General features: G+C 46.1%; 1 protein-coding gene across 1 annotated transcript in view; it reads right to left on the bottom strand.

Moving 5' to 3' along the window:
- Positions 1 to 19,092, bottom strand: part of CSMD1 (CUB and Sushi multiple domains 1) — a 652,915-nt gene that overhangs the window by 247,659 nt on the left and 386,164 nt on the right. The window contains exons 20-21 of the mRNA XM_058666667.1: positions 2,529 to 2,720; positions 2,034 to 2,160 (exon numbers count right to left, since the gene is read on the bottom strand). Coding sequence (XP_058522650.1) covers positions 2,034 to 2,160; positions 2,529 to 2,720 — 319 coding nt within the window. The remainder of the gene's footprint in view (positions 1 to 2,033; positions 2,161 to 2,528; positions 2,721 to 19,092) is intronic.

Below are 19,092 nucleotides of genomic sequence, written 5' to 3'. Positions count from 1 at the left end.
GGAAGCGGAGCTGCCGGGTTAGAACCGGTGCCCATATGGGATCCCGGGGCATTCAAGGTGAGGACTTTAGCTGCTAGGCCACGCCGCCGGGCCCAGTATTGTTTGTATATTACTCAAAATGGTATACAAGAATCCAAAGAGTTAATATTTGGTTCCCAGTGCTGTGCACAACAGTAACTCTGCATCCTTAATGAGCATGGGTTCAAGTCCTGGCAGCTCCTCTTCCCATCCAACTCTCTATTAATGCACCTAGGAATTCAGAGGAAGATGGCCCAAGACCTTGGGACCATGCTACTGACATGGGAAACCAGGCAAAGCTTTTGGTTCCTGATTTATGCCTGACCCAGCACCAATGACTGTGGCCATCGGAGAAGTAACCAGCAAATAGAAAGAAGATCTCTCTCCCTCTCCCTCTCATCGTGTGTATTTGTGACTCTTTCAAAGAAATAAATGAAACTTTTTAAAAATTCACATTTTTTAGTGAAAAAGGTGATTTCATTGATTTTTATGGGAATATAGAAACTTTGTTACTCAAACACCACATATATAGATTCAGATACATAGAGATACAGATATGGATATAGATATAAATTATAGATATAGATATATCTGAATTTATCTGTTATGAACACGTTGGCACCGAAGGAGCTACTACAAAGGAGTGTTTGCACCAATTGCACTGAGGACTAGTTCTTGCTTCTTTCTCTGGAGTCTGCCTGAGGCATCGCCCCCTCGGCTCCCCGCACTCCCCAGACAGCACCGTGACTGTGCAGACCAGAGGAGGCCGGCATTCCAGGAAGAACCACCGGAGGGACTGCACATCCCCCCGGCCCCGTGTAGCTTTCACTCAGTTACGCAGCTGTATGGCAGATGAGTCCATATGAGCTATAGCGCGTGATGGATGGGATGCCTTTATGAGCAAGCAAGGATGAAAGCCCCTGACGTGTGTCCCTCGTCCACACAACACAGGGTGTCATCAGGACTATGGTGCAGCGCCAGGGAAACCTGAAGATGCATGGCAGGTGCACACAGGCTGCAGGGGGCTGGCATCCCTGTAAATGAATCCTGTAGTGAAACTTAAGTCCAGCACAGGAGAAAGGAGCTGTTAAGAAGTGTCGTGGAGGACAACGACCTCTTCATAGCACAAAGGACTGTAATTAAGGAACTGACTTTACAATTACCTTTTGTGTTATGCACCACTGTTTTGGACACAGACTTCTGCCTAGAACACAGAGAACTCACTCTAAAAATACCACTTTCTTTAGCTGAAGAAACACCATAATAACTTGGTATGTTCAATTAAAACATAAGAGCTACTATTTAAATGTACATTTTTCTGCAACTTTTAATGGCTTTCTTTTAGATGTGTAACTTTAGGTCACACTAGCTTGTTGGTCTTGCTACACTGGCATTTTGTAAATGATTACACATTGCTTTTCCATCCTCATCAAGCTGCTTGCTCCTGGGCCTTTATTCTCTTCCCAAGGCATGGTGGCATACTTTCTCTGTATTATTAGCTGGAGTCTTGTCCAGTATGAGTTGGCACAATTGGCAAACACAACTCCCAAATCTGTCAGCTCCTCTCTCAAGCCTTCTACCATGATGAGCTGACCACATGGACAGAGGCTGGGATAGGGAGCCACCATCTTTCCCAACATCCCAGCTTGGCCTCCACACTAAACAGCGGTCATCTTGGACTACCATGCCCTAGCCAGGCTCACCCAGATCAGCACTGCTCAGGTAACTCAAAATGTCGTGAACAGATGACTCACGGTTTTACCTACTCATTTTTCAGAGAGGGAGACTAACTGGTGCACTCACTTCTTTTTTGCTTCCATTACACAGGGCTCAATGCAAAAGCCCAAAGGAATAGGGAAGCCAGGATGAGAGGTAATGGGGAATGGAGCGACAGGTGTTTGGACTTCTTCTGCGGGTCAGAGTACTGAGCAGGCAGCTACAGCATGGCCGTCTCTACCACAAGAAGAGAAGAAGCCTCGGTTCCCTGACCCCATGTAGTGGGACATCACAACTACCTGATGGTCTTCCCAGGGTCTGCCTCTATGATCCACGTGCAGTGCAGGTTGTTGTCATAAGGAGCTGGGTAGCCAGGGGACAGGATTCGTCCTGATGTGGCCGCGTGTATCTGGCCACCGCATTCCGCTGCAAAAGACACAGAAGAGGGTGTCCACTCTTGGGCTGTTTTACAAATGACCACCATCATGTCTGCGCATCTATGTCCATAGGAAACAGTCATGGTTCGTTCTCCTGCCAACCTGTATCCTAATGAAAGTCTGTCTGGCAGTTTGAGTGCATGCAGCCATGAAACATATATGTGATCCTTCCAGTCTGTGGTTTACTGACCACAGCACGGTGATTGAAATCTCTGCTTCATATCTGCACATGCACACACATGCACCCACAAACACATGCTTCAGGATATCTAAAAGCCCACGCTGGAAAGACCAGTAAACCCCCACCCTCTGCTTTGGCCTGCCTCTGTGCAGTGGTGGCAGCTGGCTCCAACTCACCAAGGCAAGAGGGCAATGGCTTGTCCCACACTCTCCGGTCTCCACTCAGACAGGTCAAGGTGCTGCTGCCATGCATGGCATACCCTGGGTTACAACTATACAGGACCACGGTGTCGGTAAAGTGACCTTCATCGCGGATCCTGTAGCCATAATTGGGGATGCCTGGATCCTCACACTTGACAAGATCAAAACCTAAAAGAGAAAGGAAAAAGAACAAGTAGAATTTTTATTCTTACAGCTAGATATACTAGTTATACATAGAGGTTAAATAAGGGCAGACAGGCTGCAGCTAAGAGCCCAAGTTCAAGTCTCGGGCTGGGTTCTAGCTCCAACTTCCATCTAAATCACTCCTTTGGAGGCAAAGGTGAGGGTGCAAATTTGTGCATTCCTGCCACTCACATGGGTACGCTGGAGTGAATTTTGGCCTCATGGTTTTAGCTGGTCTAGTTCTGGATGTTGGAGGCATTTGGAGAAGCAGAAAGAAGATGGGAAATATGTCTCTATCTGCCTTCCTAGTCCAGGTCAACAGAACTCCCAGGATAGATGATTGCACTGATGTTGCCAAACAAAGCTGTTCCATGCTAGAAGACTAGGCATGTGTGCAGTGCTGGGAGCTGTTCCCTCACTGCGGCGTGTGGAGACCAGAACTGAGTGTGTGTGCCATGCTGGGAGCTGTTCCCTCACTGCGGCGTGTGGAGAGCAGAACTGAGTGTGTGTGCCATGCTGGGAGCTGTCCCCTCACTGCTGCGTGTGGAGACCAGAACTGAGTGTGTGTGCCATGCTGGGAGCTGTCCCCTCACTGCGGCGTGTGGAGAGCAGAACTGAGTGTGTGTGCCATGCTGGGAGCTGTTCCCTCACTGCTGCGTGTGGAGACCAGAACTGAGTGTGTGTGCCATGCTGGGAGCTGTTCCCTCACTGCTGCGTGTGGAGACCAGGACTGAGTGTGTGTGCTGTGCTGGGAGCTGTTCCCTCACTGCTGCGTGTGGAGACCAGAACTGAGTGTGTGTGCCATGCTGGGAGCTGTTCCCTCACTGCTGCGTGTGGAGACCAGGACTGAGTGTGTGTGCCATGCTGGGAGCTGTTCTCTCACTGCTGCGTGTGGAGACCAGAACTGAGTGTGTGTGCAGTGCTGGGAGCTGTTCTCTCACTGCTGCGTGTGGAGACCAGGACTGAGTGTGTGTGCCGTGCTGGGAGCTGTTCCCTCACTGCTGCGTGTGGAGACCAGAACTGAGTGTGTGTGCCATGCTGGGAGCTGTTCTCTCACTGCTCGGTTTAGGTATCTCTGAGGACAACTGCATTTGTTTTAACATTTTCAAGCACAGGAAGAATTCAAACTTAGGTGGAAACAGAAGTGGGAACCTCATGTGGCCCCTCAGGAAGTCAGTTAGTAGATCATGTAGCAGTTCAGCAGCATCATGGCATGTCCCGCTTTGTTTCACATAGCCCTGCACCAGATTCCTAAGTGATTCTTATCTGTAGCCTAGCCCCACGTCTTTAGATGAAATAGATTCACTTCACTGCCATTGGTTGGGGCTTATTTGGTCATTCCAGCATTAATTTTCCCAAATTCACTGGACTGAAGAGGATTTGTTTTCCTGAAGCTTCTCATGTTTGGGCTGGCATCACGGAGCAGCAGTTTAAGCCTCCACACGCAGTGACCACTGGACTTCAGGCTGCTCATTTTCTGAACCAGCTTCCCGCTAATGCACCTAGAATGGCAATAGGCAACCCTTTGGGGCCCCAAAAGCCACTTGGGGGTCTTGATGGAGTCTAGACCCCTTGCTTCTGCTGGCCCCAGATCTAGAAATTGTTGCCATTTGGGAAATGAACCAGAAAATGAAAGACACATACTTACTCACTCTCTCTCTTTTGAATAAATCAATACATCTTTTAAAAGCAAGCCCCTCCTGAGGAGTAGTAATCCATGCACAGTCACAGCTGGAGTCCCACACTGGACATGATACTGACATGCAACCTGTACCAGAAGCCCTGGCCCTGTTCCCTGAGCCAGCACTATGGTGTCCGGAGAAGCATGAGTGGCCTCTACAGATTACACTGGCCACCCCAGCACTCCAGATGGACGTGACTGTGTTCTTACAGCAAGTTTAGACTGCACCTCAACCTCACAGCTAGGCAGCTGGGTCCCTCCACAAATAACATGAGAGTTGTTAAGTGTTTAAACAGCAACACGGAACTATAATCCCTTAAAAGCATCAGCATTGCCTTTCAAGTTTGATGAAATGCACTGACTTGATGGATATGTGAGACCTGGACTCTGAAAGGACAGCATACAATCTTAGGATACAAAGCCAGTGCTGTTTCAGGGAAACGCATACTACAGCTTCTTAGACTCTGAAGGTTTTTTTAAAGATATTAATATTACATTCAAATCTACAAAGAGAATCCTGCATAAAGGGAGTTATTTGTATGCTACTGTGAATTTGAAAGTCGCTGAGAGTTTTGGTGGAGTGCTAAGGAAGCAAGATTGTAAAACGACGGAGGCTCCACCTTCTCCTTCTTGAAGCCATTGACCTGGGGCAGAGGTGCTGACTCTGGCTTTGCTTCAGGTTGTGCAAACTTAAAAAAATGATGCAAGTTTTATGTGCCAAACAAAGAATGATGGCAGAAACAACTGACACTTGGTCATTTAGTAATTTCAGTGCTGCTGTTTCCACTGGTTTCATAAATCGCTAGCACAGTAAAGATGCTATAAAATGAATGTTCCCTTTAAGGCAAGCTCCGAACTGCAGGTGGATGAAAATACTAGTGCACATCTTTTGCAAGAATTTGTCTTCATATTTTTTTAAGATTTCCACCCCTTCTCCACTCTAAGTCAAACAGGAGCTCAGGATTATAGACAAACACTTCTTTCTAGAGAGGCCTTCATTGGAAGGGCTGTGCCCATGTCCAGGCCGAGCCAGGAAAGTCAGGGAGAAAAGGTTCCCTCCTCTCTCACCGTCCCTGCTGAGCAGAAGGCGTGCCTGGCTCAGGCAGCTTCAGGCTCCCAGGAGAAAATGCTTCTTCTCATCAGAGGCTCTGACAGCCTCTTCTATGAACACCTGGGAAATCCTGAAACTTGCACAGGAAGAAGCAGCTAATTCTCTGGGGTACTTTAATTAGGGGTGTGTGTGTGTGTGTGTGTGTGTGTGTGTGTGTGTCTTTTTTGTAAAAATTTTCTTAGTAATCTACAAAACATTGTCATGTACAAACACACACATATTTACTTCTTTGTATTCAGAAGAAACAAGACCTTATCGACCAACTGTGGACTCCATTCATTTGCCATTACCTGGAAAGAAAACGGGCCCAAGGGGGACTCACTGCTGTGAGTTCCCTTAAGAGGTAAAGTTGATGAGTCAGACCCTTAACTGGCAGGTACACACAAGAGTCAGGTCTGGGATCACCTCAGACAAGGTCTCTTTGGGGATCCCCCCAAGTGAACCCCTAGACTCAGAACTCCATTATTGGGGAGAACTGCAGGATTGGTGGACTGACTGTGGAGTATGTCAGAAATGGGCCTCCTCAGTGGCTAAGACAGAGCTGTGGATGGCATGCCCAGCAGTGGACAATAAGCCAATGGATATGGCAGTCCATTGGGAATACAGAACATCTGGTGCCATAGCAGAGGAAGGAAGACAGAATAAATCGGCACACTACCCCAGCGAAGTGATGACAGCAAATATCAGGGTGAATGGAAACTTTAGGGTGCGCTAAGTTAGCCAATGAACCTGGGAGAGATCTCCTGGTCCCTGATTTAGTGAGACTGACAGCATTTCAGAGTCATCAAAGCCATTTAGGTGAACCCTCGGGGACCCTGGGTTGATATCGAATGTTTTTTCCCCATCCCCGGGTACTGGGGTGGTTGAGAAGATGGTTGCAGCTTCTCCTCTTCTCTCTCCCTTTCCAGAAAAATAAATATTGCAAACAATGGTCTCAGCCACTTTGCCCTAACTCTGGATCCTTCCCACCCTGATCAACTATGTAAACACCTCAAATTTTTTTTAAAAAAGTTGAATAACAGTGAGTTCTTGTGATGCTCAGTTTGCAAATGCAAATCAGTTTCATCAAGAATGAGGTATAGGTGAGGTGGTCACAGAAGGTGACTGGGAACTCGCATTTACTTTTAACATATTGGTTACTCATTACTATGTCAATTAATTCCATAATGATGTAAATTTTTGCTGATGGTATGTTGGAGCTTTCAATTGACTGGGATGATACTCTGCTGGCTCTGTCTTCAGACCAGAGAGGGTATACCTAAGAAGCCGTTGAACTTGACTGGACAATAAGATGCTGGACTCTATGTTTGGTATATGCTTGCAATGGGGGAATCTCAACTGAACTTGAGCTGTGGTTATGCAACTAGGTGGAGGAATCCACCATGGTGGGAGGGTTTGGGGAGGGGTGGGGAGAACCCAAGTATCTATGTAATTGTGTCACATAATACAATGTAATTACTGAAGTTAAATAAATAATTTAAAAAAAAAGAAATATAGCTATGGTAATCAGAATAGCCAAGTCTCAATGACACACACACAAAAACAGGCCAATTGAACAGAATACAGCGTCATTTGAGAATATAACATATTGAAGAGGAATGATTCAAATATTCAGTCTTTCTCCTATTTTTTAAGAAATGATATCTAACAATGTTAGAGAGAATACAAAAGAAGAGAGAAGGATCACAAAGGATAAGGGAGAGAAAGGAAAACCACCGATAATCTGTATCTCAGAGTTTGCAACCATCTTCCATGCTCACATTCTCCTCGTTATATGAATGTCTTCATAACTGTAAAAAGGAATAAGTACATTTTTGATTCTTCATCAAGCATTACCCACTTCAATGCAGGTATAGTTGTTTTTTCAGGTGTTATGATTGGCATGGTTCTTACCATTCTTAGTGTCTCATGTTTATTAGTGCAGAGGAGTATAGATCACCTGGAACACTCTCTTGTGTACAATTTCATTGCTTTCCAATTTTTCGTAATGTAAATTGTGCCATAATAAATATGTCTTTTCAAGTAAAAAAAAAAAAAAAAAGAATGAGACTCTGGGTGCAGTGTGCTTTGGCCTTTTAAACTACTGAGTCCTGGCCCCTCTGCTGGTGCTGAGTTTCAAACTGGTATCTTAGCCACTATTTTCCATGTCTCCCGCATACTGGTTTACTAGTGATGGCAATACTTTACGGTACTGGAAGCAGAACCAATGGAAAGATGCTTCAAATCTTCCAAAAATAACAACAGTACACAGGATGTACATGATATTTAAACTTTAATGTGAAATGCCGAATCAGTTACCCCAAGTATTTATCTGTTTCTCTGCAACCATCGTATTTGTGTAATCAGATCAGTCATCACATCGTTATAAACTAAGCCACATCAAGAATCACAGCAGTCGATCCTGAGGCATTTCATAATTCTGAATTCATCAAATGAAGCCAAGTCTTCACTATTTGATGCAGTCTGTTCTTGTGCAGAAGTCCCAGTCATTCCTAGGGTTGCCATCCATTCCCATCCTAGCATTTGCATGGGAGGACACCAATCACTCTAGCCTCCATTAAGGTATTGCCAACTGAGGGATGTGGCATCTGGAGTGACTCAGCAAGAGCATGGAAGGGTACAGAACCCAGGAACCCACCCTCCGTCCAGCCAGTGTCCTGGAACACACCAAAGCAGGGACTAACCCGCCCTCTGTCCAGCCAGTGTCCTGGAACACACCAAAGCAGGGACTAACCTGCCCTCCATCCAGCCAGAGTTCTGGAACACACCAAAGCAGGGACTAACCTGCCCTCCATCCAGCCAGAGTTCTGGAACACACCGAAGCAGGGACTAACTCTCCCTCCCTCCGTCCAGCCAGAGTTCTGGAACACACCAAAGCAGGGACTAACCCGCCCTCCCTATGTCCAGCCAGAGTTCTGGAACACACCAAAGCAGGGACTAACCCGCCCTCCCTCCGTCCAGCCAGAGTGCTGGAACACACCAAAGCAGGGACTAACCCGCCCTCCCTATGTCCAGCCAGAGTTCTGGAACACACCAAAGCAGGGACTAACCCGCCCTCCCTCCGTCCAGCCAGAGTTCTGGAACACACCAAAGCAGGGACTAACCCGCCCTCCCTATGTCCAGCCAGAGTTCTGGAACACACCAAAGCAGGGACTAACCCGCCCTCCCTATGTCCAGCCAGAGTTCTGGAACACACCAAAGCAGGGACTAACCTGCCCTCCCTCCGTCCAGCCAGAGTTCTGGAACACACCGAAGCAGGGACTAACCCGCCCTCCCTATGTCCAGCCAGAGTTCTGGAACACACCAAAGCAGGGACTAACCTGCCCTCCCTCCGTCCAGCCAGAGTTCTGGAACACACCAAAGCAGGGACTAACCCGCCCTCCCTCTGTCCAGCCAGAGTTCTGGAACACACCGAAGCAGTGCTGCTGCCTACTGCTGTCACACTGGGTTCAGAACTCAGGAGCACCACGACACATGATAATCAAGCTTTCTTCATTTGAACATAAGGAAAAGATTCTTAAATATGCAAATAAAAAAACAACTGACATATAAAGCAATGCCAATTAAACTCACAGGAGACCTCTCACAGGAAACTCTACAGGCCAGAAGAGGATGGAGTGACATATTCCAGATTCTAAGAGCAAAAAATTGTCGGCCCAGGATAACGTACCCAGCAAAACTTTCCTTTGTCTTTAAAAATGAAATAAAATTTTTCCACAGTAAAGTTAAAAGTATATGCCTCTTCCAAAGTTGCCCTACAAATGATACTCAAAGATGTTCTCTTGACAAAGAAAAGGAATAGTACCCACCACAACCAAAGGAACATGTGAAGAACACCCCAGTAAAATAATTACAGAAGACTAAATCAATGAACAACCTATCGCTAAAATGACAGAAATTACCACCTATTTGTATTAACCCTGAATGTAAATGGCTTAAACTTATGAATCAAACATTCTAGATTAGTAGAACGCTGGATTAAAAAACAAAACCCATTTATTTGTTGCCTACAGGAGACATATCTCACCAACAAGTATCAGCAGAAACTCTATCTCATGGATTTGGATTTTTTTGTTGGTTTCATCTCTTCAAAACACTTTCTTCTGATTAAATTCTTCAATGACTCATAGATCATACAGTGGAATCATTCTCTTCAAGAAAGTTCTTTTTCATTTCTTCAGCGACACATTAGTCATTCAGTAGCTTGTTATTTAACTTCATTGTGTTGTTAATTTCTTTTTTTTCTTTCTGTTGTTTATGTTTTGTGGCTTTTCGTTTAGGGGGATGTATAGTACCTGTGTAATGGACACTATCACATTTAGTAGCATGCTATTTAACTTCATGACACTGTAAATTTCTATTTTTCTTCCTGCTGTTGAGTTTGTTTTGTGGCTTTTCATTGAAGGGGATGTACAGTAACTGTGTAATGGAGACTGTCATATCCAGATGTGAGGATGCAATGCAGTATGCATCTCTACTTCCATACTATATCTTACTATATCTCTGTGCTATTTTCCATGCCCACAATAATGAACATATTACTGTGTATGAAGAACTATACTACAGTAATGCTATAGGGGAACGCAGTGAGGGGGAGGGAATTGGGGAGGGGATAAGGGAAATCCCAGGGCCTATGGAATTGTATCATAAAATGATAATAATAAAAAGAAATAAAATTTTAAAAAAGAACTCAGGAGCAGCGTTTTTTTGTTGTTTTGTTTGTTTATTTGTTTTTTTACTTGGCTCTCAAAGTATTTATTATTGGTTTTGAGCCAAGAACTTCATTGTGCATTACGAGTAGAGCTGAATGAAACAAGGCTCCCGTTTTATACAGTCGGGTTAATTACATAAACAGGAAGATTAACAGCTGTGGGAAAAGGCAGAAAATACTACAGCAAAGGACTGGATGAAGGTGAAGAGAGGAGAGCACAGGGCTTTACAGAAGAAATAAAGTGTGCGTGGGTCTGGCTGGATACATAGACCAAGTCAGAATCCTACAGACAGAACATGCTCGACACACAAGTGTTCAGAGCCACTGGAGCAGGTGATCCTCTTACCTTGCAGGAGGGTGAGGTTTGTTTTTTCCAACTATTCATGTTAACTAAGCAAGGACTAGGGTGAGGAGGGCCCTGGATGAAAGATAGAAAAGGACTTTCCCATGGGAAAGCCCATTGCAGACTAGCGAGCAGCACAAGGAGTAGAGATCTCATTGGGACGTGATGGGAAACCAAGTAGCAGATGCAAGTATGTGCAGGGAGATGATCAGAAGAGAGACACCGGGAGGCCCGCATTGATGCTTCTTCAGCAACAGCAATGAGCCTACAGCAGCAGAGTACAGGGGCTGAGCGGGGTGAGAGTGGGTGAGGTGGGCAAGCTCGCAAGCCGGGCTTGGAGCTTGACAGGTTCCTGCAGGCTGATGGCCTACCTTGAGCAGACGAGGCAGGAAGAAGGCAGCTGGTGTGCCAGCTGCCGTGAGGAGAAGCACGTGCCCTCCTGGGCACACTGCTCCGGTGCTGTTTCAGATAGAATGCTGGATGAAGCCACAGAACCACAGAACCCTGTTGATGACTTCCACGAAGGAACTGAACACATTGCAGTGGTTAACAGTGTGTCGTGGAGGATAAGCAGTGACAAACACCATCTAACATAGCCACGAGCCAAGCCAGAACACCGAGAACACACGCGGGCACTGACCGTGAGACTCGAACCTCTGTGCTCTCTGCTATCTGAGACCCAGCTTTCCACCAGCAATTCTGGTCCCTTGTTAAATTTCTTTCTTTGGGGCCCAGCACTGTAGCCTAATGGCTAAAGTCCTCACCAGGATTCCATATAGGCACTGGTACTAATCCCAGTGGGGAGATCTTCCTCTCTGTCTCTCCTCCTCTCTGTATATCTGCCTTTCCAATAAAAATAAATAATTTTTTAAAAAAATTCTTTCTTTGTAGACTGGGAGGTCAAAGGCAAGGTCAACACCATACTCATACATAATCAAAACACAAAATGCTGAAGGGGAAGACTTATTCTTACCATAAAAGTCAGTATTATACTTTTAATTATGATTTCTGCTTCATGACAGAGCCAGTGAAATCAATGCGAGGGCTTCATCTACTACTTCATTTTTAGAGCTGCAATATATTTGAGAGGATGATTTCTTAATATACCTTGATCCAATATACGGATGGGTATAACATGAAAGAGAGAAAATCTTCGCACAGCTCTCAGGCTCATGCTCTGACCCCTGCATTCACTATGCATTCACCCTGCCTCACACAAGCTTAAAGTGCCTCCTCTGCCCCCCCCCCCCGCCAGAGGATTCACAGTCCGTACAGTGTGAAATAACATGTAGCAGTTAACACGCTCCATGGCTGAAGGACAAGTCCTGTGAATCCCACACACGTGTCCCATGGTTCCAGATCGCATCTCCATCTGCAGATGCAGGCCTGGTCCTGTGGACTGCTGGGGCAGCGAGTGCTCCATGCAGGGGAGGAACGTCCCTGCTGGCCTCGGGGCCATGCGGTAGCACAGGGCAGCCGATGTGCAGACAGCCTCGCACCCAGAGACAGAGAAGGCAGCTTCCATATGAGCTACCTGTCCTCCGCCAGGCATGCTGGCATGCTCCTCAGAGATGCTTCCTGCAGGGATGTGAGCACGTGGTTGTGTGTGCCCTGGGGCGCAGCAGTTTCCAGCAATGCTGCAGGACCCCTCTCCCCAGCCTCCCAGCCTGCCACACAGCATGGAACCTGATGACCTCCACAACGCCTGGCTAAACAAGGTGCTGGGTTTCTCTGCCCTTCAGACAAGCCAGCAAGTAAATGCCTCTCCAAAGAGCTCCCGCTCTCCTGTTTCATATATATAAATGTACCTTAAAGATAATGTTTCAAAAAATGAAACTTGATAGGCTTTTATTTTAAACCCTGATACTCTAAACTTGCTTATAAAGACCCTTGATACTTCTAATTATCCAAACAGCCAGCACTGACCTAAAAAAAAAAAAGCTGCTGTAAGCATCCATGCTAGCATTCAATCTTCATCAAATGTGATGTCCAAATCACACAATAGCTAAAAATAGCATGAATGTAGCGTTTGGTGTCTTCTGAAATTAAATATCAGCACAGAGAGAGCCTATCCTGAACAACAGGTGGCAAATGCTATAGTACTGACACAGGGCAACTCAGTGAGGGGGGAGGGAACTGGGGAGGGGATAAGGAAATTACAGAGCCTCTGGAACTGTATCATAAAATGATAATAATAAAAAGAAGTAAAAAGAAGAGTCCCCACATTGTAAACCAAATATCGTAACCGGAAAACATTTATAATACTGTAATCTCGGGCCCGGTGGCGTGGCCTAGCAGCTAAAGTCCTCACCTTGAACGCCCCGAGATCCCATATGGGCACCGGTTCTAATCCCAGCAGCCCCACTTCCCATCCAGCTCCCTGCTTGTGGCCTGGGAAAGCAGTCGAGGACGGCCTAGAGCACTGGGACCCTGCACCCACGTTGGAGACCTGGAAGAGGTTCCTGGTTCCCGGCTTTGGACCGGCACAGCACTGGCTGTTGCGGCTCACTTGGGGAGAGAATCATCGGACGGAAGATCTTCCTCTCTGTCTCCCCTCCTCTGTGTATATCTGACTTTGTAATAAAAATAAATAAATCTTTAAAAAATATTGTAATCTCAACCTTCACAAATGGTCACTTTCAATATTTTACATTTTTTAAAGAAACAACGTATTTATAAAACTGAATTTGAATTTTAAAGGTAGGGATATACTGTTATTTTAAGATTTGTATGATTTTATTTTTTATTTAGTTTTAGACACATAGTTTAAACCATAAGAAACCCATTCATTTTAAAGTGGACAATGGAGAAAGAGTGTTAAGAAAACAGAAATGAGCTATTTTTAAAATATCATTTATTTCTACTGTAGGCTTTTCAGTATAGAGTTAAAATTTCCATGGTGGAAAGATCTGTAATATTTACATTCATATTCATTTGGTTTTAGATAGAAATATCCAAATTGAAAACTCACGTTTCAAACATATTTTACTGTCACAGAGAAATACAAGCTGGGGCTCCTTCCTTATTGTCTGTCATGGATATTGGGGCCTAATGGCGGTTTAGGAAACAAGGACACAGACTGCGCCCAGCTTCCAGGTGTGTATGTCTGGGAGCAAGCTGGTGAGCTGCAAGCAGGAGTGACGGCCTCTTACTGGATGAGCATGCTACCCAAAGTTCATGGGACCTGCACAGTACGAATAAACCATTGCCTGGCAGTAACAAACCTCCCTGCATCCAAAGGAGCCTATCTGTAACTAAGAAGCGCAGGTGCAGTCTCTGCTGGCTGGGGCTTCAGGCTGCTGTGCTGATGCCATCACTTGTGATACACAGAATCATCTTACAGAAAGTGAAGGCCTGTGTGGCAGGAGCCCCACCTGAGGGCAGGAGCTCTGGAGCTTTCCAGGGTGCAGTCAGCAGGCTGCTTCCTTGGAGCAACCCCAACTTCAGACTGTCCTTCCAAGCGTCTGTAGGGGCACGGAGCCCAACAGGCAAGGAGACCTTTGAAGGACTCTATCTGCTCCTGATACAGTCCAGGGTCCCCACTTGTTTCAGCCCTGCAGGACTCAGGCAGTGGGAAGGGGGCACTCATCCCCGGCCTGGCGCTTGGGGCTGCGTCCTCACAGTGTTCTCTGGGTCTCCTGATTCTTCTGCTTCCCCAGGGCCTCAGGCAGTGAGCGACAGGTGGCACCCTTTCCTGGCCCGGGGCCTGGGGGCTGCCTGGTATCTCTTTGGGTTTCCTAACTGTTCAGCTTCCCTGGGGTTCCATGGGAACTACAATGCCTATTTATTCCTCCCCCACCAGGGAAAGGGGGGTTTTATAAGCAAAGCAAAGGATTGATGGAAGCATTCTGAGCTCCTCATCATGACACACCATCTAAGTGTAAGGAATTATCCACAACACTTGAATTTATCGCTGTTGCTCTGATTCATATGCTGCTACTTTTATTATCCTACAACTATAAATACAAAGGACGTGCCTCATTCTGGGCGGGAATGTGCCACCACAGGCAGTGTGGTGAGCTCATCAATAAGCAGGAAGTGATAGCCACAACCAGACCATGCCAGCACATCACGGTGGCAGGAAGTAGGGGTGCTGGTGCTCCCTCTCCATATCTCATTCTCCCTAAGACTTTTGCTGAGTGACTGCCATCCATCTGCCTAACTGCGGGGTGTGAGTGGCAGTCATCTTCGCACGGCTTGGTCTTGGACCTTAATGGATCAGACCACCCAATACCCGAACTTCGGGGTAATCTAACCCCATGGTACCCACAAGCCACTGTCCCTGCTGCCTACACAGGGACACATGAAGGTTCATGTACCCTGGGCCCTGTGCTGTGCTTAGTTGCAAAATCACACAATGCAGGCAATCAGAAAAGTTCCACAGATGCTGTGGATGCAAGCAGTCATAGGAGAGCGGCACATTTCCAGGACACCCTTAACACTCAACTGCACCTCTCCTCTCTTGTTGGCTGCCTGTGAAAGTGACCACCAGGTAGGGGGACCTGCCCTTGATGCAGCGCTCAGCATTTGTATGCCTCTGGACACATCTCCAGGATACCCAACACAACATCTTGAATGGCCTTCACCTCTCCTCTCTTGGTTGTTATCCATGAAAGTGACCACCGGTTAGGGGGACCTGCCCTTGATGCAGCGCTCAGATGTCTGTTCCCTCCTATGCTTCCTAAAGTGGTCAGGTTGGGTCAAAGCTTCCCTCCCTCCCAGGAACATGCCACCCTTCCCTGCTTGCTGAGACAGGTCCTGATGGTGTCACTAATGGGACTCCGATGAGCAAGGTCTAAGACTCTGGGCCTCTGAGCCAGGCTCATAGGCCTCCTCACTTCTGCTCAAACCCTTCCCTGCTGCAGGCCCAAGCTCCATGCTTCCGCCAGTCCTGGTCAGTCGGCAACCTGAACAACTTCACATTCTCATTAGAGCTGGAACAATTTCTTTCACTTGCTGATTAATAATTTTACAACTATTCTATGCCTTTAAGTCAGGAAACAGGTATTTCACATTTTAAAAACAAAGTGAGTAAAGATTGAAAGAAATAATGACACGAACAGTCAGCTTGCAGCAGGACAGATAAATGACTTCTTCTTGGTAAGAGGACCACCTCATGCAGGTGTTGCTTCTTCCTGAAGTGCAGGACTATTTCTGGAAGTTTCTTGAATGACAGCATTCCCTGTGCACAGAGGTTATCTGTGGATTATACTATTTTGGATCCTTAACCATTAGACAAGAAGAATGCACTGGATTGTGATAAATCAAAAACTCCGCCACAGAGAAATTTTTTCCTGTGTAACCTGCCTACACAATAATTTTATTTCTGATAGCACAGATTCCTGATAGGAAATGCTACAGTTTCTAAATGAAACTCTTGACCATGAGTGTTAGTTCTTGGTATTCACTGTTGAATGGTGTTAACCGTCTCTCTTCAGAATCTTTGCAAATTCCAAGCTCAGTATTACCAGTTAATTACCAGTTACCTCCATATTTGTTTCATATCCTTTAGTTCAATGGGTTGGCAATGGGATCTAACAAATGAAACTTTTTCACATCAGTGTTTCGAATATGTTCACATAACAAAAACATGTGTTTGACTACGGTGTCCAGCATCCAAACAGTCCACAAACTTCCTTAGGTGAGTCTGAACCTTCATCTATTTTGTCCCATGTTAACAGCATCTCACTTGTCATAACTCAGGATAGCAACTGGTGCAGCAGCTAAGAACCGCACTGAACACTCTCCTCCTCTGTCGGAGAGCACAGCTCCACTTCCAGCTCTGCCCCCGACTCTGGATTCCTGCTAGTGTGCACCTGTGAGCAGCAGAAGACCGCTCAAGCCTTTGGGAGACCCAGATGGAGTTGCTGGCTCCTGGCATCACAGTGGCACAGTCCTGACCCCTGTGGCTCTTTGGAGAAGGAAGCAAAGGATGGCATAACACGCTTCATTCTATCTCTGCCTTTCAAACAAATACACTTCTTTTAAATTTTAAAAAGCGAGTGCTGCAACATATGCAATAAAATTCAAAATGAGAATCAAGATGAGCCGGGACTCATCCTCCTGGTATTCCTTTCAGACAGGTGTACAGGTACCTGAGTGTCCAACCTTCTGCACCAAGGGTCTCTGTGAACCTACATGTCTAGGATGGACTAACTCAGCAGTTACCAGTTTTTATTACCTCTGAAGAACAACAGGCAGGAACCTGTCACCATTTCTCCTAACAGTTTAGATTTCATAGCAATTGGTGGTATCATTGGCCACCCTTAGTTTTATTTTACACCCAAGTTCATGGCCTTGGGTTGTGTCTCTCCGGATGCTTTCTTTCTCATAGTTACAATGATGGCCAATGACATATTCATCAACTCTGGCTGAGGAAAACAAGTAGTAGTGTGACTCAGTCTCAAAGTCTCCCTAAAACATCAAGAAAACCACTGACACAGTTAAAAGTTTTTGTGGAAAGTTGATCAAAGCTACATGATCAGTAAGCCCTGGCTGACTCCAGTGGGGCCAGGGGGTCATGACATCCGTTGCACGTTACAGGTAGCCTAGGACCCTATCAGACAATTCTCATACTACTGCAGAAGTCAAGCATGCTGTGGTTTCATGGGATTCTCTGCAGCCTTGCCAACTCTTAGACATTAGTCGTGATAACATGCATTCCTGAACATTAGGAAGTATGAGAATACATTTAGTTAGAAGGCAGGAGACAGACTTGCATGGCCATGTCTGCCTCTAATTTGCATACTGAAGTGGAGTAAATCCACTAAGCAGCGCTCCATAAGTTAGTTACAGCATATTGTCTGCCAGCCTCCCTCCAGAGCTGGGAGAAGATCTAAGGCAGCATCGCCCAGAGCAGGCTTAAATCTAAGGCTTTCACAGTGTGGCTGATCTATATACACAACTGCAAGTCTTCACAAGGCTGTCAAGAGGTAGGATGGTGACACAGATATTAGGACACTCTTAGGTTCAACACCTGACCCCAGTTCCTGACCCCAGCTTCCTACCAAGGCAGACCTTGGGTGGCAGCCATGATGGCTCAAGCAGCTGGGTTCCTGTCCACTTCGTGGGAGCCCTGGATCAAGTTCCTGGCTGCCAGTTTCAGTCTTGGCCTACCACTGGCTTTTGTGGACACTTGGAGAACAGAGAAGCAGATAGGAGCTCTGTGTCTTCTTGTCTCTTGGATTCTCAAATAAACTAAAGTAAGGACATCGTGCTTGACCCAAGCACTTCCTTAATGATGTTTAGTAAAACTATTAAGCATATATTTCATGGATCTCTCTATATGAAACGCCTCCCTTGTTACGTTTTGATTAGATTCCTCACAGGCTCCTTGATGCAACCGCCTAGTTGTTGTGTCCCAATGCATGCTCTATTGTATTCCGTCTGCTGAAAGCCACTACATTACAGAATGTACATGTACAACATGATTCTGTGGGATTTCCTATAGAGGCAAAGGCAGAACTCTTAACAGTAAGGTGCAGTTGATAAAGAAATAGACATGCATGTCTGCAGTCGTGGGTTGGAATGGTTTGCACATAGCAATCCCAGCAGCCACAAGGGTGACGAGAAGGTTTGTTGTTTGATTCATTCTGTCTCTTCACAGCGCAATAAATCCTGAATACACAATTCTAGCGTGTTCTAATATGCCAGTTTTTTAAAATATTAGATTGAAGCTGTTAGAGTTCAATTTATTGACTTCCTTTGTCTTCACAGCTCAATGTCACTATATTGACCTTGAGAACTCCTGTGAGAATCATTTCAGTGGCAGCCCTTGCACTACAACCTGGCTATAATATAGTAAGTGGTCTGCAGCTCAACATGAGGGAACGGAATTCAATATTAAAGCAAAGAGAACTAAGAACTATGGGCCACGGGGTTAAGTGTAAATACTTAGAGGTTTAAACATTGGTTCCCCTTGTGAACAAACTGTGAAACACGAAAGCTTTGTGACTTGATCTCAAGATCCAAGACCCTGCTTCCTTCTGTCCCTCCTGTGCACCTGGCACTCTGATGCTTCTTTTCTAACATCCAGCTCCTGCAACTGGGCTGACTTCCAGTCTCTAAGTGACAGATCACTTCATATTTTTAAGGATTGACTTACTTGTTTGCTTTCAACTAAGAAGGAGGGAGGAGAGAAAGAGGAGGGATGGAAAGAGGCAGGATGAGAAGGAGACAGAGGGAAAGGGAGGAAGAGAAAAGGAGGAGGAGGGAGGCAGGAGTGGAGGGAGGGAGGAGGAGATTTTTCATCTACTGGTTCACTTGCCAGATGACTAAAATCCCAGGGCTTTGGTAATGCTGGCAGGGGCCTAAGTATACAGGACATCTTCTGCTGCCTTCTCAGGTGCACCAACAGGAAGCTGGGTGGGAAGCAGGCAGCCACGACTTGAAGCAGTACTCCCATATGACATGCTGGGCTTAGGTAGCAGCTTAGCAACCCTTGTCACAATGTCACATGGACACTGGGTCTCAGAGTCCCTCCAGCAGACCAGGGTCCCAGTGTCTGTAGGG

Source organism: Ochotona princeps, chromosome 7 (genome assembly GCF_030435755.1).
Source record: "Ochotona princeps isolate mOchPri1 chromosome 7, mOchPri1.hap1, whole genome shotgun sequence".
Taxonomy (NCBI): Eukaryota; Metazoa; Chordata; class Mammalia; order Lagomorpha; family Ochotonidae; genus Ochotona; species Ochotona princeps.
The sequence above is the reverse complement of the archived record's forward strand: the minus strand, read 5'-3'. Positions and strand labels throughout refer to the sequence as shown.